A 25,087-nucleotide genomic window follows, 5' to 3' on the forward strand; every position below is an offset into this window, starting at 1 on the left:
GAGTTCAGAGACCCCTAGTGGCCTGAACAGAGCACTGAAGCGGATCCCCGTGACAGAGCCTGGCTCTGGGAGGCGTTGGGGGGGGGGGGGGGAACAGGCGGTGTCCTGTTGTCCTCCTGGCCCCCTAAATATCACGGGAGATGGGTAGCTGTGCCCACCCCACACCCCCCCCAAAGGGGACAGCCCTAGCCACACACTTGAGTTCGGCTTCATCCGGGAGCTGGGTGGCCCAGAGCCTCAGGGACCCCTGGCACCCACAGCCCACATTTGGGAGACGGCTCCGGGTAGCCAGAGAGCAGCTTGTTTCGGCAAAGCCAGCTGTCTCCAGCAAGATCATAATCTCTGGCCAGAGATGCGCTGTGAGGACACCTCAGATTCTGATGTCACAGGCTAGCAAGAGCTGTTCAAAGCTGGGAGGGGGGCATCACAGAGTGTCCAGTCCAGAGAAGCCTTCCCGAGACAATGGAGCCCTGGGGACTGCATAGGAAAGGGGAGATGGGTGGGGCTTTGCTGCCCACGTGCAGCTGCATTGGGGAGCAGTGGTGTGGATGTATGTGTTGGTGGGTGTGGTCCTTGCACCTGTGTACCTATGAACACCAGTTACCTTTGGGTGTGGGTGTATGCCCCCTCACCCCAGGCCTGATCTGACACTGTCCTTTGTGCTCTATTGCAGATGAACCGGCCGATCCAGGTGAAGCCAGCGGACAGCGAGAGCCGAGGAGGTAGTAGCTGCCTGCGCCAGCCCCCTTCACGTGAGGGCTCACTTGTCTCTGCCCCCCTCCCCCGACCCGACCCTTCCTCCCTCTCCCTGATGCAGTGATGCAGCGACTTCCTGCCACCGCCCCCCCCCCACCCGAGCCCTAGGGATCTCATGGCTGGGAATTGGGACAGGGCTATGGAGCTCTGGGTGACTGGTGTGGGGAGAGAGTGAAGGAAAGTGGGGAGGTGATTGGGGTCTGCAGATGGGGTTCCTTCCTTCCTGTAAGTAAACGAGTAGCAGGTCCTGGGGTACTCTTCTGCCTCCTTTAGGAAATCCAAAGGGTGTGCCCACCTCCATGTCACCCAGGAAAGCCCCCTATGATGGAGCCTGAAAAGTTGAAAGGGTGCCAGGCTGGACGAGAGGAAGTGGATTGTAGCCCTGCCCTGGGAAGGTTCAGACCACACTGGGCAAATCTGAGAAGGGCCGCCATGGGGGCTTGGGACCACTGAGGTCAAGATTCTGGAGACAGATCCAGGCAGACAGGGAGATGTCTGGAAAGGGACAGAATAGGAGGATACAGCCGCACCCCACAAGCATAGAGCTCCATTCCCCAGGGAAGTTCTGTCCCCTCCACTGTACACAAAGGCTCCACCAGGCCACGCTTCTCGCTCCCTCTGCCAAGCGCCTTCCCCCTGGGTTCTGTGCCGGGACAGGTCACATTCCTCTCAGCTTAGACAGGCACTGAGGAATTTCTCTCTCCTCTGTCCTACCTCCCTACAAAAAGTGTTTAGGAAATTAAGGGGAAAAGGTAAAATAGGCAAAAGATACTCGCAAATTCAGAGTCAAGATCCTCATCCTGAGAGAACTGTAGTGTGGCCACAGGTCCTGCCTGCCCCTGGGACCTGTGGTCCTTCCAGCTCAGGCTGCTGCCCAGAGGGACCCTGGGCACGGGACCCTGACCTGGCTGTAAGGCCTCTGTGTCTGAATTGGCCCTCAAATCCCTCCCCTACCTCCTAGAGCCCAGCTGGTGTCTTTGTGCTGCCCCGAGGGGCCCCCTGGCCCAGGGCACTGACACACCTCCCTGTGGTCTTCTGAGAGCTTCCCATCCTGAGAACCCCGAGAGTGGAGGTGGGTCAGTTGAGATGTAAAAATGGCTCAGGGGTTAAGGGCCCAGGTAAGCAAAGCCCACCTGGTTTGTGCTATTCGCTCCTGCCCCTTTCCTGGCAGTCCAGTTACTTTGGTTTTCTGCACACACAGAGGCTCCTCAAATACCCAGTCCTAGGCATCCTTACCCTGGTGGTAAGGGTACTGTCCCATCTCACATAGGACTTCTCCTTGGTGGCACATGGTGGAACCAGGGGCCTCTCCTAGAGACTGTCTCCGGGAAGCAGGCCCAGCAGGCCCCAGGCCCCGGGTCACCCCGTCATGCAGTGACTCACCTGTAATACCCTGTTCGTGCAGCAGGGCCAGGATGTAGTGAAGAGCCCCTCTCCCTGGTGGGGAGAAACCCTGGTGTATAGGAAGGTAGCTCGAGCAGTAAGCGGCACCTGCAGTCCCAGAGAAGGGGCCCCGAAGTAAGTGGGGGACGCCAGAGACCTTGAGCAGATGGCACCTGAGCTGGCCTTGAAGGAGGGGAGTTTCCACCCCTGGAGAAGAAGTCAGGGTGGCATGAACAAGGCCCCACAGAGGGAGGCCCCTGAGGGGGCGTAGGGGGCCCCTCGCGTACAGAGCAGACAGCTCAGAGTCTGGCCTGTTTTCTCCAGAACCGGAGTGGGGTGTCAGAAGACGCCGTGCCCGGCGAGGCGGTGCTGAGCTCCAATGCAAACCCTTTCTCCTTCACTTGCCTTGGAGGCAATAGCTCTCTGACTCCAAGTTGCTAACCTCATCTCCTTTCTGCCATATATCTCCTGCCGCTGACACTTGCCCCAAACCAGATTAATCAGCTCTTTTATTCTTCCTGCGGTGGAAAGGGGGGAAAAAGAGCCAAACCTAAACATCTATCTATTAATTGCATATTCAATATTAAACAGTGAGATGATCCTGAGTCAGCACTATCACCAAGCTATTTAACAAAAAAAAAAAAAAGTCAGTTTAAAATAATTTAATATCCATTAAATACTTTTTCTGGTGCGAAGAGGATGGGGAAGAGGTGAATGTTAAAAAAGATGAAAGAAATGGGAGCAGAGAAGGGTGTGAAAGGCGGCTGAGGGAAGAGCAGGGTCTCAGGTGAGAGAGGCAGAGCCAGGCTGAATAAGGATCTCCTGGACCACCCCATGAGACATGAGAGACCACAGCTGGAGGGGGTCAAAGAAGAGAGCTCACTGTGGCCTGGAGCAGGCAGGGAGGGCTTCCTGGAGGGAATTGGACCGAGAGGTATAGACTTGGTGGGAATAAGTGAGGGCACAAAGTGAAAATGGAGCCCTGAACACAAGACCAAGGGGTTGGACTTGTCTCCATGAGAAGCAGGGAACCCTGATCCTGGTGGGGGCACCAGGCAGAGAGAAGGCATCATAGCCATAATGCCCCTGTGCAGGGAGAGAGGTGTTGGCCCCTGCTATTGCCACCAAGAGCCAGGGCTCCAGTTAGGCAGGGAAGGAAAACCCAAAGAGAAAGAGCCTCCCCAGGAGCCATTTCTCTGCAAGGAGATTCCAGTTAACCCCACAGAGCTCTCTGGAGCAAGTTATATTTAAATTGAGTCACCCTCAAATCAGCAAACCAATTCATGAACCAGAGGAATGAGGCAGACTAGGGACAGAGAGGAACCTGGGAGCCCCCCACCTGTCCTGGTCATCTCAGAGGCAGTGACCCTCCCTAAGGCATGCACTTGAGTTCCTCTGCCTCCCGGCAGGCAGGTGTATCTGCCCAGTGAGCTGGTTCATGGTCAGCATCTGAATTGGGTCTCACGGCCGCAGGGGCCCTTCAGCCACTGGGTTTCACTCTCAGTATCTGGATTAGCACCCACAATGTGCTGCCCTGTAGCTCTAACCTCCTCCCCATCCTCCCTGGTCCCAGCCCAGGGGAGCACCAAGGCCAGAAGACAGGACAGCCCCCTGCCCCAGGCAAATGAGGTTCCTGTAGCCAGGTATGGGCACCCCTTTGAGTCAGTCAGGCTCTGAGCACCCTGGCCTTGGTCAGAAAACCTGCTGGGGGGCCCCCTGGGCTGGACTGGAGGAGGCTGGGGCTGGGGAGTGTGCCCACCTCCCTCAAAGGGCCCAAGAGGGAAGAAGTGGCTGAAGTCTGGATTAGGTGTAGCCGATATTGGCCTGATCCCACCCCACCCCACCACTGCCAGACACACACCGTCACCAGAAACCACCCCTACGTTTTCTCAGCAACCATCGACGGGTCAGAAGTTTCAGTTACTGTGGGCCTTATCTGTGCTGTGTTTGGAAGAATTCCGGGAGACAGTCACACATGCTGCACCCCTGCCCCGCCCTGACATGCCATATACCCACACTGACAAAGGCACCCACACAGACCCACACGCATGGAAAATAAACGTCCCCACTGGGAACAGAGTGGCTGGGGGTGAAGCAAAGACTGGGGCCACTTGATTTTATCTCAACATGAAATGACAGAAAAAAACAACAATATGGGGGGCTGATGAGCCGGAGAAGTTAGGAGTCAAGATGGCTTGGGAGGAAGTCCCAGGAAAGAAGGTATTGGGGTTGCCAAGGGGCCGCCCACCCCTTGGAAAGGGGTAGGTGTGGCACTGGGGAGTCCCTCCAGAGGGAAAAGTGAGCAAGGCTGAAAACTGTGTTCTAAGGTCTGCCACCACGGCCCTCACCCCTTTGCAGGGCCTGGAACTGGAGACCACATACACACACACACACACACACACACACACACACACTCCAGAGGACTCAGGCTTTGGCTGGAACATGTGAAGCCCCAGCTGGGGGAGAGAGGTCACAGCTCATGATGGGGACTGCTGAGGGGCTTCCAAGTCCCCTCCCTGTCCAGGAAGGCCTGAGGAGGCTCAGAGAAGAGGGGCCACAGGGGCAGCTGTGACTGAATCCAAGCAGGGAGCCTGACGGAGGCCTGATGATGGCGGAGGGTGGATGTGATCAGGACGACTGAGCTCCCTGTACAAAGTCCTATTGTCCCCCACTGGCTGCAGGGCCTGGGGGAGGCTCGGGACAGACTGAGGGGGGTGGCCCTGAGCTCCAGCCCTGGAGGGGTACTTGCAGTAGTAAGCACCATCTAGGGAGCACCTATGGAAGCTTCTAGAGGGTGAAGGAGCTTCTTTTAGGTACCCCCCCACCCTGCCCCGCAAGTCTTTCAGAATTGCCTGGGTTGAAGGTCTCCACAGCGGGTTCCCTTTCCTCCCTCTGCTTTTCCAGAACTGGGGGCCCACACACGCGTGCTTCCCTCCCCAGCCCCCTCTTTTCCTCCTGTATCAGTCGTGGGGGGGAGGGTTGGGGGGAAGCCTGGCAGGACTAGGAGGGCACAGGAGGGCTGGGGGCAGGTGTGACAGCCTGGGAGTCATTCCGTGTGCACTCAGTCCCCGAGGCAGGTGCGGGCCAGTCAGTCAGCCAGTCCTGCAGCCCATCACTGCTCCCCCGTTCATTTAATGGCATCTTTGGGGCCGCTATGCCCCCCTCACTGTGGCCGGCACTCATGTGGCAGTGGAGTCCCGCCGGGCTGGCTAATGAGGTTGGACACAATGCATGTGAACGCGGCTCTGAGGCCCTCCCCGAGGCCACGTTCCCCACCAGAAAACCGTGGCTGATTCAGTCCCCCCAGCCTTTCCACCATCTGTAGCCCCATCGGTTCCTGCGGCTTTTTAAATCCTATTAAGTTCCTCATTTCTCCTCCGAGCATTATTTTATTTCTAAACAGACGCAGACAACGTGCTAAGGGAGGCCAGGGAGACCAGCTGAGGGGCATGGGCAGCTCCCTGCTGTTGCCAGGTCCCGGGGCCCCAGGAGACCCATGGCCACACTGTCAACCTCCCCAGGCTGGGTGCCTCACTTCCAGACTTTTCTAGCTATTCAGTCCCATACGCTAGGTAGGCAATTTAGCGAGCGTTTAGAGGAAATAGATGTGCAGGCTGGTCCCGCCGTATGAAAATTCAATAGAAGTTTCAATTTTCTCATCTTAGATGCCAACAACTGTCTCACTGACAAAAGCTTCTGGGTAGACAGAAATCCCTCAGGATTCTGTTAGGAACCCTCAGCCCACATGGGATGGAGTACACAAAAACATAAAGCTAAAGGGCCGTGGCGGGGGGGGGGGGGGGGGGGGGGGGGTGGTCACAGTAAAATGAAGATTAATCTGAAATTATACCAAGACAGTAGGAAACAAGGTTTAAAAAAAGAAACCGATTACTCTAGACAGCCTCCCCCTGGAGATGCAGTGCAGCAGGGGAGAGGGGGAAAGTGTGAGGAAAGGCTTGAAGACCAGTGTGAACTCCCTGTGGGGACCTCCTGGGTGAGGCTCGCCTAGGGGTGGGGTAGGGTGGGCAGAGCCTGAAGCCAAAGAACAGCGTCACTAGGACAGTCAAGTCCCACAGGCTGAGCCTTTCCACCTCTGTCCCCGTCTCTCCCCTTTGAGGCATCAGAGCCTCCCCCGGGTCAAGCACGTTCTGACCTCTACTTTGGGGCTCTGGGTTTGTACCCTGCCTGAAAGACCCCAGAATGAGCAAAGCTGACCCCAGCCCAGCCCAGGGGGTACAATCCTGGGCTGAGAAGGGGTCCGGCGACTGCTGCCCCAAAGCAGACTTCTAAAAGAAAAGCGATCTGTACCTCAGAGCAAAAAAGGCTCCACCCTCATCAGGCCCCATAGAAGGGGCTGTGTCTCCCCGCAGAAGGCCCGAAAGCTGGGCAGCGTGTGTACTCCATTGTGGGCCCGTGATGCCTGTGTGTGATTGTGTATGTGTTGGGGGAGTGCATTTCCTTCTTTTGCACACCCCCCCCCCACCAGACCCTACAGACCCCTTAGCTCATGGGGACAGTGACATCCTCCTCCTCCCTTCCCACAGCCATGTCTGGGCCCAGAGATGGGCAAGGGGTGGTGGTGAACCTTTGGCTGGGGAATGGCTAACTTCCCTGTTGGACAGGGAACCCCGAGGCCTGCAGAGGCCCCTGGAGCCACATGTCCACCCTCCCCCATGAGTCTGCCTCTCCCTGCCCCTCCTGTTTTTATTTATTTATTTTTTTTTTAAATTTTTTTTTTCAACGTTTATTTATTTTTGGGACAGAGAGAGACAGAGCATGAACGGGGGAGGGGCAGAGAGAGAGGGAGACACAGAATCGGAAACAGGCTCCAGGCTCTGAGCCATCAGCCCAGGGCCTGACGCGGGGCTCGAACCCACGGACCGCGAGATCGTGACCTGGCTGAAGTCGGATGCTTAACCGACTGCGCCACCCAGGCGCCCCTCCCTCCTGTTTTTAAAAACTATCAAGAAGAAAAGCAACTCCACAGTCCATTTGGGCCTCCTTCTCCGGAGCTCGGAAACCCTGTTTCCCCATCCCCACCAGAATGTCTCAAGCTATAGATTGTAATGATTTCCCTTAAACCCCAGCCCCAAAGCCAAGGTCCCGGCTGATCTTTCATGTACCTGAATTCTTGATTTATTTTGGACTGATCTTGAAGAAAAGCCATTGCAGCTTTCAGCTCAGGAAGTTTGAGTCAGACATAAGACAGCAGGGCCCAGACAGTTGCAGTGTTTAGGGAGCAGCCTGGGTAGGGGTCACCGTCGCCCTGCCTGACCCTGTGATGTGCCTTTGGGAAGGGCTAAAGGATTAGACACCTCAGAGCCAAGCCAAGTGGCCCACCAAGGGCTTGGATTCTTTATGGGCAGGAAGTTCTACCACGTGTCTGACCACCATCCTTCCGATTTTTGGTAAAGCATTTCCAACTGTTAGGTTCCCTAGATCATCATGCAAGGTCTCCCTGACCCGGGATTTTATTCTTCATAATTCCTGTTCCTTAAGAATCTTCGACTCCTTTCTTTCCCAAGCCCCTTAAAAAGAAAGAAATTTTAAAACTCCAGGAAGCTTCTCTAGTTTACACAACTGAACCCAAACAGCAGCTTCGGGGAAGACAGGTCTTTCTGCTTGGGGAAGGAGGTGGCTGGTGAGAAGGGTCCCTAGTGAGGCCCCCACAAAGGCTCCAGCGGGCAGGCATGCATTATAAATACCTCAGTAACTCCTGCCATAGGTGTGAAATTATAATTAACTGCAAACCTGCTGAGTTTCAATGGACTTTAGATTTTCAGCTGGGGAAAGGGGTGTTGATTGATCTGCATTTTGTTTTCGAGGGTTTTTTTTAATCCATTCGGCAAGTTAAGTTGAGACTCGCGGCTCCTCGCCAAATTCCCTCTGGCCCCAGCTAATTTAGCAAAGGATTGTTTCAGAGGAAATGGGATATTAATCATTGCAAATGGGCTCCTGGATGATATTTAGAAGCTGCCGCATGTGTGCCCAGGCTGAAGGGGCTGATGACAGGAGTCGGAATGGAATGACAGAGAGAGGGGACCGTGGGCCTCTGTCTCCCACCCAGTCGCCACTCCCGTGGCCTCCTGTGGCAGGCACTGTGTGGGCATACGGGAGGAAGACCCCTACTTCTGCAGGAGATGGGCAAGATGAGAGAGAGAGAATGTTACAAGCAGCCCTTCCTGGGCCAGGCGGTCCTCAGCACTGCACTGAGTCAGCCCTGGCATGGCCGAGATGTATCCAGTGCCTACCTGGCCCCTGGCACACTCGGGCAGCCTTAACAACACAAGAGTGGGATGGGGCAGGGAGAGGTAGCATGGATCAGAGAGATCAGAACCAGTAACGCCCGCTTGGCCTTCAGAGGCGAGGGGATTTGAGCAAGGAAGGGCAAAACTTCCAGATGGGAAAATAACCTGAGCCAAGGCAGGTTTGGAAGATGCCGAGAGGCCAGAATGAGGGGTCCTCTTTGGGGGGAGGATGAGATATGGGAGCATTGATTCCAAGGTGCTTTAAATGCATTTTGGCCCAGGGACGCCATCTAAAGCTCTGGGGCAGGGATGTTCCACCAGCTGTGGGACGGGAGCCAGAGCAGGGAGACCAGCAGCACAGTCCCGGGCACCATACCCGGGTACTCTGACTCCACATGTCCTGCCCTTCCCACAGTGATGCCTCGCGACCCCCTTTTGTAAAGGGGATGATGACACCCCCTTGGATCTGCCATAGGTGGGGTGCAGTTGGCAAACTGTGGAATCTTCCCTGATGACAATAGCTGCAATTATTTTATTCTTAGGGTCCGGTCCATGGGGAATGAGAGGAGGTGACAGTTGGGGCGGGGGGGTGGTGAAGACCTTTGACAGGCGTGATTAACAAAGTGCAAAAAAAATCATACTGCCTAGGGCCTGAGCGGCACTGAGCATGGGGATTACCCCACTGGGGTGAGAACAAGGAAGGCTTCCTGGAGCATGTGATTATTGGGATAACAGGTTTACCAAGAGGTAGCATCTAGGGTGAAGTGTCACAGGCAAAGAAATGAAAACGAAGACAAGCAAGGCAAATATGTGGCATCTGAGATCTTTTAAAAATAATATAAGAACAACTAGCAGTACCTGACTGGCTCAGTCGGTAGAGCATAGGACTCTTGATCTTGGTGTCAGGAGTTCAAGCCCCACGTGGGGCATAGAGATTAATTTTTAAAAATTTTAAAAAGATAGAGTTTAAAAATAAAATAGAAGAACTGGTTTGGCTGGACAGGAGTGTCCACTTTCTGGAAGAATCAGATTTGGCACATCGTGGGTCTCCTTGCTCCTCACATTCCAGGGCACGAACATTTATGCTTGTGCACACAGTGTCTGAGTCAGAGACGGGATCCTGTCCCTTCTCACCCTTCAGGCCGAGCTCACCAGGCCTGTCCCGGAGTGTCGTTTCTCTGTGTTATGAGTCTGCTCGGTCTTCCTGATCAGATGTGCTCTGCCTTCTGGGAGAGAGGTCGCTCCTTCCCCACCCAGCCCAGCCCAGCACACATGGGAACCAGGCATGCAGCACCTCCACTTTATGGAGGGGAAAATGAGGGCTCAGAGAGGAGAGGTAGGTATCCACGCAGGCAGTCACCAGCTTTATACCTCAGCCTTTCCTGGCCGGCCTCTACGACTTGCTGCCTTCTCGCGGGTCTGTGCTGGGGTGCTGGCACCCACAGCAAGCTCTCCCTGTGTCAGTGCCACCCATCAGAGGCACAGAGGGTGAGGAGGGACCACAGCCTTTAGGATGGGCTCTCCAGCATTTCACTCCCCTCACCGAGGCCCTCTGGGGGGACTTAAGGCGGGTCTGACCTGGGTGCAAGCCTAGTCAGAAGGAACATGAGCCTGTCTGTGGCACGTCGAGCCTGGAGGCTCAGCTGAGAAGGGCAGGTGGAGAAACTCCATAACTGCCCGGCAGAGGAGAGCCCAGCTGGGCACTCAGGGCCTTGTCTGTCTGGGCCTGGTGAGGAGAAAGGCTTGGTGGAAGCTGACTTCAGCAAGGACCAGCCAGTGCAGGTTTTCTTTTTGACAGACCCGTGATCCCCCCATCACGATGTCGCATCACAACACTGGGTAACTGTCCCAACTGTCTTAAGAGGTCTAAGGCTGGACATAAATGGCCAATTGCTGAGAAGAGATGGTCTGTGCCCCTGGAGAGCTGACCATGAAAGACAGATGTGACGGGGTCCCAGGAAGACACCTTCAAGGCTTTGCTGAGCTACAGGCCCTAGAGAAGCTCTCAGTCTGGTGGGGAGATCAGCTCATGGCCTCACGGGCACCAGATGAGCAGTGAAGACAGCCTTAGCTGGCAGAGGTGAGAGCTGGGCAAGGCAGAGCAGTCAGGGCAGGCTTTCTGGAGGAGGCTCTCTGTTGCACAGGATTAAGGCTGACAAGGAATGGAGGCCCCATGGCCTAGAGCCTATCCAGGAAAAATGAGGAAACCAGTTGGCCTGAGGGGAGGGTTTCAAGGAATGCCCTGCTAAAGAATTGGGGGTTTTCTGGAAGATGATAGGGAATCTGGAAGAGGTTGGTGATTGATGGGAGCTGGACCTGGGAAGACTGGCCACCCACACAGAACACTGGACAGGGTGTCAAGGAGACCAAGGACAGATGGATGCATGTGCCGGGGGTGAGGGGATGGGCAGGGGGCAATGGGAGTTAAACTGTAAGTTCAAGAGCCCTATTGTCACCATGACACCTAAGCCCCAAAGCTGTCCCTGCCCTGCCCAATACCTGATGCCTTTAGACCTCCAAGTACACATCCACTTTCAGACACACACCCGCTCTTGGATGGTCCTCTCTGACCCTTCTCAGCTGCCCAGCTCCACGTGGTCAGAGCCCTCATCAGGGTCCATCCTGCTGGCATCCTTCTTCCAGCTGTTCCTCACTGGTCTTCCTGGCTCAGAGCCCCTTTCCGGCCCTCTGCCTGAGCCATAGCGTCAGGCAGCGGATGTTAGTTTCTCATCTCTCCGAGGAGATGGTGTCTTCTTTGGGGGCAGGTGTGTCTGGCTGTCCACAGAGTCTGGCTGGGCACCAGCCTCCGGCAGGCCGCCCTCGGCGCTGGCACCACGAGGCCAGGCTCACACTCATGTCTCTAAGAAGAATCTTCTCCACCACGCTGACTCTCTGCTGGCCTAAAAGCAGCCCCCTCTTGGGTTTCCCCACCCCCGCAGCCCCTCCAGAGTCAGGCCCACAGGCAGGGGGCCAAGGTGGGCAGTGGGGCGGGTGCCACTGACATTGGCATTCTCCTTGCAGCACATCTTAATAATTTAATGGCTATTAGCAGGGCCTCCATGGTGGTGGGGGAGGGGGCGCAGGGGGAAGATTTATAGAGAGAATTCACTCCAGGTTGGGGTTTTGTCTTCCTCTGTTTTCCTGGCATTTATCATGCATGTTTTAATTTGGATCGGAGAGTTGCTACCATCTGGCCATTATCGCAAAGAAATATTCATTTTCACTGAGTGACACAGGCTCCATTCATCACGGAGTGCGCTGATTGCCCCGCAAGTGTGGGGCTGAGCTTTCTCCTTCATTTGAAATGAACCTTGAGCTATGAGCAGGTCTCGTTTGTAGGGAGCAGAGGCATGGGGCCAGTGGCTGCCCTGACGCACCCCCACCCCCACCCCGGCCAGGTGGGTAGGGAGCGTTTTGGGGAAAGGCCAGGGTGGGAGTGGGAGAAACAAGCTGTCTTCTGCCACCAAACCCCTTCCACCTGCCCTCACCTCTCCTGGGTTGGGGTACTGGTGCCCCCCATAGTCTTGTCCCATGTTTCTGGCAGCCAGTCCCCCCACCGTGTCCAGGGCAGTCCCCAGGCCAGGAGACAGAGGTGGCAAAGGTGGCCCCTCTGCCTGGTCCCTGAGCCCTGGGCATCTGATAAATGTGCTGATGTGGGCCTGCCAAGGGTAGATTTGCCTCAGCAACCTTGGTCTCACAGAGTAGCATTCTGGTAGTGTCATTTCAGGTCAGGGCTGTGTGGGGGACAGAAGGGCTCTTCGTTCTCCTCTCATCACGTTATGGTGGCACCATCAGGGCTGGGCCTGTGAGAAGAGACGTGTCTGCCTCCAATTGGGACGTTTCCAGAGTGTCACCCTTGTACCCACCCTTGTTGCTCACTGCAACACGCCATCAGGGGCCGCTGATGTCAGCGAGGGGCATGGAACCAAAGGCATCCCAGGGCGGCATAATGGAGCATCCCTCACCAGGTGGAGCCCCACCTCATACCCCCTTAATAAGCAGGCAGCCACATCTGCAATAGAGAGGAAGGAGGAGAAAATATCTTCTCAACCATTTTAAATAGTGAGTCAGGGCACCTACAATTTATAGGGCCCTTCTGTGTTTCCTGCCCCCATCGGGATTCAGATTCACAGTATGAAGACATCAGCTGAGCAGTGGCCCTCAGCCCCAGCATTAGACACCCACAGGAGAGGAGCGAATTAAAACCAGAATCAGCTTCATGGGGGAGATACTTGCTTTGCCAAAAAGGTAAAATCAGACAGCGGGGCCGATTTTCATCTTTAGAGGTTCCGCTTTCCGAGATCTTGGCAGGAACCCAGGGGCCAACTGGCTTTCCATAATCTCTGTACTGGAAACTGTGGCCAGACGTCAAGGCCCTGACCCCCCTCTAGGACCCAACCCAGGTTTGGCCAAGACCCAGGGGACTGTGCTGAGGTAACAGGAATCCAAAGGGAGACCTCTGCGAGCTTTACTGTCCCTTCCCCATCAGAGAAAGGAGCCACAGGCCTTGTGTGCTCTACACACCCCATACATCATGGGTAAGCCAGCATGACTTTCGACCTCAGGCAGTTTACAGTCTGGCTGGGATGCAGGTGAAACCAATGAAGCCATTAGGAAGCAGGAAAAGACCTTGAATCAAAGCACTAAGTTCACCACAAGTGAGGGCCATAAGGTGTAGTACAGGAACCCGACTGACCTCAGCCACCCCCTGCGTGGGCCAAGTCCTTGCACTGGGTCACTTCTCCCCACTCAGTGTCTGAGGTATTATTACTCCATTGTATAGATGAAGCACTGAGACCCAGAGCTTAACTTACTGGGGTCACTAGCTGGTAGGTGCATCTGCAAAGAAACTCAGGCCCTTCTGATTCCGAGCACCAAGCTCTGTGTCTGGACAAACCATGGACGACTTTGAGTAGGAAGTGGCATTTCAGTTGGATAGGATGGGAGGAGCGACATCCTAGGAAGGGGGACCTACCTGCCCGCCGGTCCTCACCGTCTGGTTTTCCATCCTGGCACTTGTTGAACTAAATGAACTGTCCTCCACCCTACGGGCTCCTCCTCCCTGTGGAAGCCTGGGCTGAGGTCTCCACCTCCTTCTGGAATGCAGGGACTTTGGCTGAGCTCCGAGAAGGTCCTCTCCCCTTCCCCCCACAAGAATGCGAAGCGGGCACCCCCTCCCCTCCCTTGGAACTCATTCCGTGACACCAGCAGCTCTGAAACATCTGCTCCTCCATCCCGGACCCGCAATTTGAATAAATTACCCCGACGTGGCGGCAGCCTGTTATTAATGGCTTGAGTTTTATAAGATGCTTTAGTTCAATAACACTGTAGCCCGACGCTGCGCTTCTCCCAGATATTTTTATATTTTGCCTCTTCCCCGCCTCCTTCCTCCCTCCATCCTCTGGCTGCCTCCAGGGCTCCAGTCCTGGCTACAACCCCACCACCCCCCTCCTCGGGCACCCCGCTGGGTCGTACCCAGGAACTGGGGACCACCAACCCCCTCCTGCTCCCGCTGCGGTTCATCCAGCACCCGCCCGCGCAGCCTGATGCTTCTACGCATCCTCGCGCCCACCGTCCTGCTGTCCGTGTCAGGGGCGGAAAAGGGGGGCCCACAGCCAGATTGGTTGCTCCTCCCCCAGCATCCCCCAAAGGAAACCCACAGGGACAGAGCGGCTGGAAGTGGGGCGATGCACAGAGAACACTGACCATGGACCCTGTTTCTGCACCCCTGATCGCATGGCCGGAGCTCTCCTGCCTTTGGGGACCTGTCAGGAGCCTGGGGAGCAAACTCACTCTCCCCAGTTGGGCTGTCAGTGCTCCCAGCGTGGGAGAAACCACGTTCTCGGTTTCTTTCTTTATTTGCCTGTTCCTGGCTCCTCATTCCTTTGTTGGTTTGTGCTCATGCTCCACACACCTCCTGCGTGAAGCCCTCCCAGGTTACCTCCAAGGCAGGGATCTGGCTCTTTCTACATGCCCAGACACACCCCTTCCCCACTGTCCTCTGTCCTCTGTTTTATCTCCCCACAGCTTGCCAGTCTGCCTTCTAATAGAACCTCCTGGGGCCTGGCCAGCATCTAACTCACAGCCAGCCCTTCTAGAATGATTAACAGCAGGTGCTCATACTGTGCGTTACTTCTACAAGCTTGTTCATCTGTGTGGGTGACACTTCCTGCAAAGAATGGGTGCACTTGCTGAAAAGAGAAAAGTGGGTCAAAGGGTGGGAGGGTTTGTTCACTGGGGATATAGGATAGAAAACATTGAGGTTTAAATAAGTAGCCAATGTAGTCATATCTTCAGTCTGTTCAAGAAAAAAATAATGTAGACCACAATCATGGTCAAGAAGGACAGAGAGGCGAGCTCCTTGCTAGCTGTGCCCCCAGCTCAGGAAGCTGTGGGTACAGGCCTGGCAGGCCGCCCGGAGGCTCTGAGCCAGGAGAGCCTAATTCTTTTGAGCCTCCCCCCCCCCCCACCACCACCGCCAGGGAGTTGGCCCCAGGAGAGCTAGGGAGCCTGTGACTAGGAGGAGCCAGAGTGAGTGTCTGGAAGCAGAAGGGAAGGATGTGCCTTTGTAAGGGGTGGGGGTGGGAGGCAAGAAGGTAGGGTGTCCCACCCAGCAGGAGGCCAGACCCCCCAGTCTCTGCCCCGGGGGAGGGTCCTGGTGAACCTGAGTGGCCCAGATGTGGTACTCCACTCTTGGAGGACCCTTCTGCACCAGGGCCAAATGAACTGTGTAGTTCCCTGTTCCTGTGGACCCAGTAGTGACCCTGCCATTGGCTCTAAAGGGAGGCCGTCTTGGGCCTCTTCTCCCTTCTCCCACCCCCTTCTGAGGGCTCTAGGACACGGAGGCTCTTACCACTTCCCATTTGGCCTAATATTACTGTGGGACTCTGCTTTTGCCAAGAGCCCCACCATTATAACATAATTACTGCTGAAAATGACCTTTAAAATATATTTTAAATTCAAAATGTCTTTAAACCCTTCACTGAGCACCATTTTTCAATTTCAACGACTGTTTTCATTTTTGGGGGGAGTGAGGGGTGGGGAGCGGAGGAAGGAGCCCTCCCCCTGAATGGATTTCAAATGTTAATCTCCCCCTGCTACGGAGAAACTGAGCTGGCTCAGGCCACACCTTGCAAGGGGCCTGGGGAGGCTGGTGGGAGAGCACAGCTAGACCACTTGGCCCTTCTGTGACACTCTCACTTATCCCAGGGCGCTTGAGTAAGAGCTAGAAGATGCTCTGAGAGCCCTGGGCCGACTGCTCTCCCCTCAGCCTTGCTTCTCCTTATTCTCCTGGCTGATGATGACCCATGTCATGCAATGTTTAGTCCCCTGCCTGCTAAGTGCCCTCCAGGGGCTCCCAATTTCTGCAGGATGGAGACCCCTCCACACTCTGCTCTCCCATGCCTCCGTTTCATGCCTGTTTGCTCTGACCTGACTGGTGCGCCCTGTCCCACAGGCAGCCTGTGCCCCTTGCTGCTTTGACCGCTCAGTGACAGCAGCCATCTGGGAGGAAGATGGACCAGAAGCAAAGGTGGTAGAGGAATGCCCTCCCCAGAGGCTCACACAGGCGGGCCTGACCTGTGGGACACACCACACACTGCTTCAGCCCACCCGTTCTCCATCCCCCAGCTCCTGGGAAACTGCTGTGCCTCCCACCTGGCACGTCCCCATGCTCTGTCCTTACTAGTCCTGTCCCTCCCTCCCCCTCACCTCCTCCAGGAAAGCTGGGCTGGGAGTCCTGTGCCATCCAGTGTCACTCAGCACCTTCTGATGTGGTCACTGTCTAGTGTCCTCCCTCATAGGTGATCTCATGGCAGTCTGCCCTTGGTACCGCTTGTCCCCACGTCAGAAGGGGCCTCTACAGGCCATGTGATGGGGGCAGGCAGGAGATGGAGGCAGGGGGAGGCCTTCTGGCACCTTACATGGAGCGGGTTTTGGAAGGACTCAAGTCCCGTAGATGCTGACAGGAGCTCCATTCTCCCCCTCTCCACTGCCAGCAGCAGAAGAGGGTAGAAGCACGGGGCAGAGGAGGGGGCTCTGATGTGATAGGCGCATTAGGTGGTCACTCCGTCCATCTCCACCAGGAAGGGGGCCCAGTGGGCATCAGACAGTTCCTCCAGTGTATTCTTAGGACTTTTCCTTAAATGACCCGATTCCCATAGCATCCAACTTGTTTACTGTGAAAGACAACATACATTCCAAAGCAAAACCAAAATGATGTGGGCGCCGTCCAGTTCTGTAGATCACCTGAGTTTTTAGATTGTCCATAGTTTTGAATGACCCCTGTCCTCTGCCATGGAAACTAGGATCCCTCAATGCTGAGAAGTCCTTGATGGAGGCTTAGGGCATGACCTTGGGGCCGTGCATATAAAGGACCTCATATAAAGGAGCTCGGGGCATGTGGAGGGAGAGCGGTGATAAGGCACCCTGGGCTCAGAAGAGGGGGCTTGTGGGGATTTTGAGCCCAAGTCCAGTTGTTGGAACACCTGCTGCCTGACAGGGTTCTGAGAAGGGTGGATGGTGTCAGGTGGGCAGGAGACTGGTCTGAAGTGACGAGCTTCCTGCAGAGAGCAAGGTGCCACAGGGACAGAGCAAAGAGCAGCATGGGGCAGGGCAGGACATGAGCCACCATCCCGGCTTGGCCTCTCCTCCTCCGGCTCCTCACAAGCCTCCACCAGATTGGCATTCCTCAAACCAACTTGGTACTCTCCCCAAATTGAAGAATCCAGAATATTTCCCTATTTTCTGTCCTCTCTGACTGACTTTCAAGAGTTTCCCTCAATCCGGCCCCAGCTGTTCATCCCCTCCATCACGAGTGTAGGGTAGACATGGAGTTTCTCAGGCATTGAAGCATGAAGAGGTCTAACGTGACTCACCCTGCAGTATGGTCATCTTAAGAGAAGAATGCTGTCCAGAATAAAGGAGGTGACTGTTCTACGTGTATTGATAAGAACACACCCCCATTTTACAAATGAGGCACTTGAGGTTCAAAAGAACTAAATGATTTGCTTATGATCACACAAAAATAATAATAATTGGATTGGAACCCAGATGTGCATGACTCTGAAGTCTTGGCTGTAAGCCCCTTCTCTCTTCATTCATTCTCCCAATCCTGCCCAGCCACAAACCCAGCTCAAAGCTCAAAGCCTCCCTCCTCTAGAAAGCCTCCCTTGCTTGCATCAGCCCTCCCTGACCTCTCCCACCCTCTGCACAGTCCTTTTTGTGCGAGTGTGTGCAGCTTGCTCTTCAGTAAGGCCACAAGTTCCCTAAAGGTCAGAGAGTAGCCCCAGCCCACACATCTTCCTGCGGATCCTCCCCAGAGCCAGACCCAGGTGGGGGAACCAGGGCAGGCCCACCTTCCCACATCAGTGTCATCCCTCTTCCTCTGCCTGCACGGGCCCAGAGCAGGCAGGCAGCCTGGACAGTGGTGGCAAGGGCAGCAGAGCAGGGAGAAGGTGGAAGGTGGAAGCATGCCTTGCCAGGGGGACATACGCGCTCCGTGATGTATAGCAACGAGAGAGTGCATCGTTTTCCATACTGTGTCACAAATATCATATTTATAACATCAATTAAATGCCGGTGACTTCAATCATTTATAATAGAGACACAGCCACTCAGTGAACCATTAGCAGAGTCAGCGCCTTCTCCCTCCTAGCGGGGTCGGACTGAGGGATGGCTCAGCCTGGGCTGGGTTCCCAGTATTTCCCTGGAGGGGCTCCCGGGGCTCATGGAGTGGGAGAAGGGGCGACATGGAGCAGGAAAGCCCACACCTGGGGAGGTGTGGCCCAGGCAAGGCTGAGATGGGAGAAACCATTTGCTCCCACCTGCTGCCTTGCATGGGCCCCCAGTGCAATGAGCTGGAGGGAGAAGGGTCCTCGGGGCTGTCCTGGGCTTGCTCCTCCAAGAGCACTTACCCCACAAACTTTACTGCTGAGACGGGAGCCACACTTGGGGGCTATGGGAGGTTACAGGCCCTGCCCTCTGGAAATGCTGTGGTGGATGCGGTGCAGGGGTGCGGGATGCAGGGCCACAAGCTCTCAGTGCAGGGGTGCAGAACGCAGGGCCACAAGCCATCAGCGAGCACCTACAGTGGCAGGGGAACCACGCCCATCTCTATTTCTTGCATGTCAGCTATGGTGGAAGAGAGACGAGGACTCGGGCAGGGACACGATTGGGTGAGGACACGGGGAGCCGCGGGAGCTCCTGCAGCGGCCCTCACCCTCACCAGGGCAATTTGTCTCCATCCCCTGTCCCTTCTGAGCCTCCTTCTCTCTCTGAGGACCTACTGCCCCCATCCTTTCCATTTCCGTGCCTCCACCTGTGTCCCCACAGCCCATCCTCCACATGGTGGCCCCATCAGAGCCCATCTCTTCACCATATAAACCCCCCAGAGGCTTCCCATCTTCTCTCTCAGATAGGAGTCCAAGACCCTCACCTGTGCGGGCCCTGCCGTTCCCATGACTCTACCGCGGCCACCCTCTCCCTCGATCTCGTCCTCAGACACCCCTGCTCCCCCGTGGCACCAGCTTCTCCCTCTGCCAGCGCCTCTCCCTTATACCACTGCTCATCAGGTCTCAGCTTCTGTGTCCCTCTCACCCAGGCCTGTCCTGATTTGCCAACTAACCGCAGCCCCAGGTCCCCCATGTGACACCGTGTCTTATTATATTCCTGGCACAGACCGCTACCTGATCTCTTCTATTTCTCCTCCTCTCCTCCCCACTTAAAGGTGAGCCCCACACAGGCAGGGACTCTATTTGGTATGTGGCACCTTGCAGGTGCCTGACCCAGAGCAGGCTGTCGGGAAATGAATGGGGGAGTGCACAGGACAGGGACCCACAGGGACAGCGCTAGGAAAGTAGTGGGGTGCAGGATCCAAAGTGGTGGGGTGTGGGGTACAGTCAGTGAATGTCTGCAACAGCAGGAGTTACATATACCAGGCCCTGGGCCAGATGCTTAGGGGTCAGAGGAGAGGGGGCAGGTCCCACCTTCAAGGAACCTCAAGGAACAGAGGGAGCCCTGGGTTCAGGTCTTCCTTGTGGGCTGGGGAAGCTGGGGAGGGATTCCTGGTGACCAGGGAGCTTTCAGAGGATCCAGAAAACTGGAGGCTCCAGGTGGTGGAGGGGAGTGGGGTCTGGGTTCCAGGCCCTGGGACAGCCTGACAGCAGCTGGGAGAGGATGGGCCACAGTAGGGTGTGCTTCGGAGGGGAGCTGCACAGGCCCACGAGGAATCTGGAAAGGGAGAGTCAAAGGCAGGGCCCACAAGGAATCCGGAAAGGGAGAGTCAAAGGCAGGGAAGCGCAGGGCTGGAAACGCGACTCACTAGGCCTGGCCGGCTTCCAGAAAACTCTGTGCAATCAACCAGAGAAACACATTTGAGAAAACAGAATTGTGAGAGTAACTTTGAAGCCTCGGTTGCCATGGGAACATATCTGTAAATACTTAACTGCAAACGTTAAGTGAGTGACACAGGGGAGTGGGTGGGGAGCTAGGAGCAGGAAGGCACCAGCCCTGGCCTCGGGAGCCCCTCCCCTCCTTCACTCCTCGCTCTGGGGTCTCTGCCTTGGACCCTCTAACTTTCAACCTCCCCCATGCTCCTCCTCGTCCCCCTGAACCCCACCCTCAGAGGGGGAGGATTCCAAGTGTTCCCTGAGACTCCCTTTCTGTGGTAGTGCCGCCTGATCTCTAGGTCCCATGCTGGGCCCCTGGGACCCTCAGTCCTGTGAGCTATCCAGCCCAGAGGTGCCAAGCCTGGCCATTCACTTTCCCTCTCCCCTCCTCACTCCTGAGGGACAGGCACAGTGAAGCAGCATAGAAGCAGGAAGTCTTTGCAACAAGTTCATGTAAGAGACCCAGATGTTTTGCCTGAAGGAAATCTTGGTCCAGTTTGCTGCTTCCGGACCTCCCCTTCTCCACTGCCCCTCCACTGGTCCATCTGGTCAAGACTACCCACGCCCTTTTGCTCAGGGCTCTGCCGTGGCCCTGTGACTGTGTGGGGGCCTCATCCCAGACCTCCTCTGCCTGCCCTGGTCCTGCCTAGAGGTTCTTAACCTTTTTGGATGATAGACCCCCTTGGGAAACTGAAGGAAGCCTTTCATCAGTCAGTTGTTCCACAGAAAGTTAACAGCCAGGCCTTGTGCTAAGTACTAGGCGATCTCTACCCTCCCAGGACTTATAAAATTAGGGGACGGGGGAGGTAGTAAGCAAAAACCGCAATCAAAAGCAAGGGCTTCAGCTTGTCAGCCAGTGTTCAAGGTCAGGACAGGGCCCCCCGTGGCCCGAGATGGATGAGGGAAGAGAGAGAAGTAGTCGAGGGAAAGGGTGGGTTCGGACCCTGTGTAGGACCTTGTAAGCCAATTTAAAGGCTTTGGGTTTTATGCAGAGTGAAACAGGAAGCCACTGGGGGCTTTGAGCCGAGGAAGGACATACTCTATTCCAGCTGGCTGCTGTGTAGAGACAGACAATAGAGGACGAGGGAGAGGCAAGGGACACTTGGGAGGTTATTGCAGTGACCAAAGAGAGACGGACATGGCTCGGACCAGGACAGTGGGTTTCGTGGTGAGAAAAAACATGGTCGTCGGAAGAGGGAACGTTTGCACATCCTTGGGCCATTTTCTACACTCCTTTAAGATGCTCCTAGACTCCAAGGCTCAGCCATAGTCCCTTTGAGGTCCTGTGGTTCAGACCCCACCTTCCTTCCTGGGTCTCCCCCACTCCAGAGGACACCTCTAATCTTTAGCTCATCTGTGGAGCTGAGGTTAGCAGATCCTTTGTGAGCCCAATGTTGGCCAGGCCGCCTTCCCAGCTCCCACAAAAGGAGGGCAGTTAGCAGTAGAACTACATACCGTTAGTGGCAGCATCCCTGCCCAACACCCAGCAGGCCCTGCTGAACGGCTGGTGAATTGATGGGCCAGAAGGCGCTTGGGTGGCCCAGGCACCCTTGGGTGGTCTGTGATGAACCTCACAGACATTATGCTGAGTCAAAGAAGCCAGACACAAATGAGTACATTCTGTATGAAGTTCTAGAACAGGCAAAACCAACTGTGGTGACAAAAGTCAGAACACTGGGTGCCTTTGAGGAGATTGGGATGCTTCCTGGAAATGGTCATGAGGGAACCTTCTGGGGAGATGGAAATGTTCTATATCTTGGTAGGGGTGTGGGGTACATGCACGTTCGTATTTCTCAAAACTTACTAAATTACACACCCAAGATGTATACGTTTCACTGTTGATAAATTTTATCTTTAAAAAAAGGAGACCTAGGAGGGATGGTTGTGGCCCAGACAGAAGTAGGAGGGGTCAGCTGCCTAAGAGGATGCTCTGTCTTTTGGGGAAAATGGTCCCCCCCTACCCTGTCGTCAAGTGCTCTGAGGCAGCTGCAGGCAGGGGGAATGTGATCTGATAAAGGAATTCATGTTGAAGTGTTAGAGGTTGACTCCAGGGAGAAAGTGATTTTGCATTTTAAAAGTGAATTCTGCAGACCGCAGTGCTTGCCTCAAGAGAAGATTCCAATGGTGGGATTGAAGACCCCTTGGCAGGCGGTGGGTAGGAGCCTCCCAGTGCCCTCACCCACGTGTCACACCTCACAGATGATCTGCTCTGTGAACACAATGGGCCAGAGGTGGGGTGGGGAGAGTAGTTTATAATCATCTTCCCCTTCCAGGTGCCTCTCCAGTGGCCTCCCTTCCCCCACCATCTGGTTTTTGCCTCCCCCTGTTACCCTCTTATCTCACCCTGGCTGTTGATGTTGCCCTAAGTGATCTCTGGTCCAGGTCAGAGCTTTAATACAGTCTGGTTTCAGTCTGGTGTTTCTCATCCCGCCCATGGGTCTACGGGAAAAGGCCAGAGCAAGGATTCTGCTTTCAGATTTGGCCCTAGGCTGGGGGTGATGTTGGACTGTGAATGGGGCTGGAGCCACGGGCTGCCCCCTGGGTGGGGCATTGGTGTAAACTGGGGCAGTCAGGGAGGGCCTCAAAGGAGGGGTGTTACACAGGGAGGGAGCACAAAGATCAGCATGGGAGGAAGGCAGCATGAAACTAGGTTGCCCATAAATTCCAATGTGCCAGGACAGGTCCAGAGTTGCCAATGGTTGTGGATGAATTATTTTTAAATTTTTTTTAAAGTTTATTTATTTATTTTGAGAGAGAGCAAGCATGAGCAGGGGGGTGTCAGAGAGAGAGGGAGAGAGAGAAGCAGAAGCAGGCTCCTCGCTCTGTCAGCGTGGAGCCTGACGTGGGGCTCAATCTCACCAATTGTAAGATCATAACCTGAGCTGAAACCAAGAATCCATCGCTTAACCGACAGAGTCACTCATCCCTGTCCTGGATGAATTATTAATAGTGTCCCCTTTCAACCTCCCAAGGGTCCCAGTTTGGACAATAAATTATATGATACCCAATAGGTTAAAAACAAACAAAAAAGATGACTAAAGGGCACAGCCAAGAGGTAGGTATGTCCATGGATATGCCAAGTGACTGGAATGTGGGGTCTTGTAGGAGACAGGAGAAAGAAAGGGACAGCAGGGAGGAAAGAGACAGGGCATGGCGGGGTCCTGAGCATCCAGAAGAGACCTCCAGAGCTCCCCCAAGGGCTCCTCCCCAAGCAGGTGGTCCACAGCGATGCCACACCCCTGCACTTCCGAGAGAAGGCCAAGACCCAAGAAGTGACACAGTGGGCACAGGTTATACAGCTCACTGGTAACGAGCCAGGCTCGAACATGGGCCCTGACCCCCAGCCCGGCTCCTCTCCCACACCCCAACATTAGCAGGGACCAACCCTGGGAAGAGAGTGACAGATGTGTGTCCATCCAGTGCTGGATGTTGAGGACTCCCGGGCCCACCCAGGCACTGCCAGTAGAGGTGGGGTGCAAATTGTATACCGATCCAATTCCACCCCTTCCTAATTCCTAGCTGTGCAACTGTGGGTGAGCTTCTCAATGTGACTTTATGTACCTCAGTTTCCTCATCTGTGAAACGAGCATCAAACTATCATTTCTGATGACCGGTACATTGCAGGAACTCCAAAAATAGACACAGTCCTTTCCTAGCACCTCCAGGAGAGGACCCCTACCCCTCGCGTGTTCCAGGTCCTCTCTATGCAGTAGTCTCTGGCCCATGACAATGTGTGTAGCTTCTCCACAACCCTGTGTGGGGCCCTTGGCATTGAATTCAGGGAGTACCTTTCATTTATCCCCCAAATCTTCTGCAACTTCTTAACCACTCCGTCCCAAACCAGATTCAAGCTCCTTCTTGAAAGCTTGCACATCTGGGCTTCTTAGGCATCAGACATGCCTTGGGAACCAGTGACCACAGGATGACCTCCTTGAGGAGAATGGTAGGAAGAAAGCAGGCCCTTTGCAGCCCTCCTCAGTCAGCGCCTCCAGGGTCGAGATTGGGATGGGTTGAGGTAACATCTGGGACAGACATTAGGGGCAGGAGTTTTCATAGCATGGCAAATGAGGAAGGTACAGCACAGCACAATATGAGGAATTGCCTCCCCCCTGCTTTAAGCCAGAGCCCCAGAGATAGACAAATGACCCCTGTCACCCCACATGGCCCAGAAAGACGAACACCAACCAGGCTGGGGTGGATGCCTGCCTGCCTAAGACTCACCAGTTACACCTGTGTGGGAAGCAAACCGTAAACTGGTGTCTGAGCGAAAACAGAGTTTAACTTCTGCATTGCACCTGTGTTCTCCAGCAAAGAGACCGGCCTTCAGGATAGGAAATGTAGAGAAACATTGTAAAAAGACAATGAACGTCCAAACAAGGCAAAGAGATACAACCTAGCCCCATAATTAGATTGAATCTCCAAACTCTGAGCTGTGGCCCTGGGAGGGCATAAAGAATAGGCATATGGGCTCTTGGAGCTGCGGGGGGTCACGTTCAGAGGCATCATAAAGCCTGGAAATGAATGAAGTCCAAGTTTTTATTTTTTTAATTAAAAACAATTTTTTTAAGTTTATTTATTTGTTTTGAGAGAGAAAGAGAGAGCACAAGTTGGGTAGGGGCAGAGAGAGAGGGAGAGAGAATTCCAAGCAGGCTCCATGCTGTCAGCAAAGAGCCCAACATGGGGCTTGAACTCACAAACATAAGATCATGACCTGAGCCAAGATCGAGAGTCAGACACTTAACTGACTGAGCCACCCAGGTGCCCTGAAGGTCCAAGTTATTAAGAGGTCAAGGTACTGGATTCCAAACATTGGAAACTTGTCAATCTTGAAGACTACCTCTGGCAAACTTCTAGAAGAAATTCATCAAACTGGTGGCTCAAGAGTCCTTGAGGGAAAGTGATGATGATTTAGGAACCATGACGGTTCGCCAGAGTGAGATGGGTCAGGGGCTGGGTGCCTGTTCTGACAGGTGGGTCCTGCAGGGCCTGACCTGGCATCATGTCACCTAATGGGGGCGAGTGGTGAAGGTAACGCACAGCTAATTGGGCAGGGAAGGAGGCCTTTGTCCTTGTGGCTTCCTTGGTTTTTCTCAAGGACTTGGTGGGGAGGGGTAAGTCATAGCAGCTGACTTTTTTTTTTTAAGCTTATTTATTTTTGAGAGTGGGGAGAGGGGCAGAGAAAGAGGGAGAGAGAGACTCCAAAGGAGGCTGTGCACTATCAACGCAGAGCCCGATGTGGGGCTCAAACTCACAAAACTGTGAGATCATGACCTGAGCCGAAACCAAGAGTTGGACACAACCGACAGCCACCCA

The 25,087-nt window shown here is 54.8% G+C and overlaps 1 protein-coding gene across 1 annotated transcript in view; it reads left to right on the forward strand.

Moving 5' to 3' along the window:
- Positions 1-25,087, forward strand: part of CELF4 (CUGBP Elav-like family member 4) — a 295,349-nt gene that overhangs the window by 222,766 nt on the left and 47,496 nt on the right. The window contains 1 exon segment of the mRNA XM_030336966.1: positions 674-722. Coding sequence (XP_030192826.1) covers positions 674-722 — 49 coding nt within the window.

Source organism: Lynx canadensis, chromosome D3 (assembly GCF_007474595.2).
Source record: "Lynx canadensis isolate LIC74 chromosome D3, mLynCan4.pri.v2, whole genome shotgun sequence".
In the NCBI taxonomy this organism is placed as follows: Eukaryota; Metazoa; Chordata; class Mammalia; order Carnivora; family Felidae; genus Lynx; species Lynx canadensis.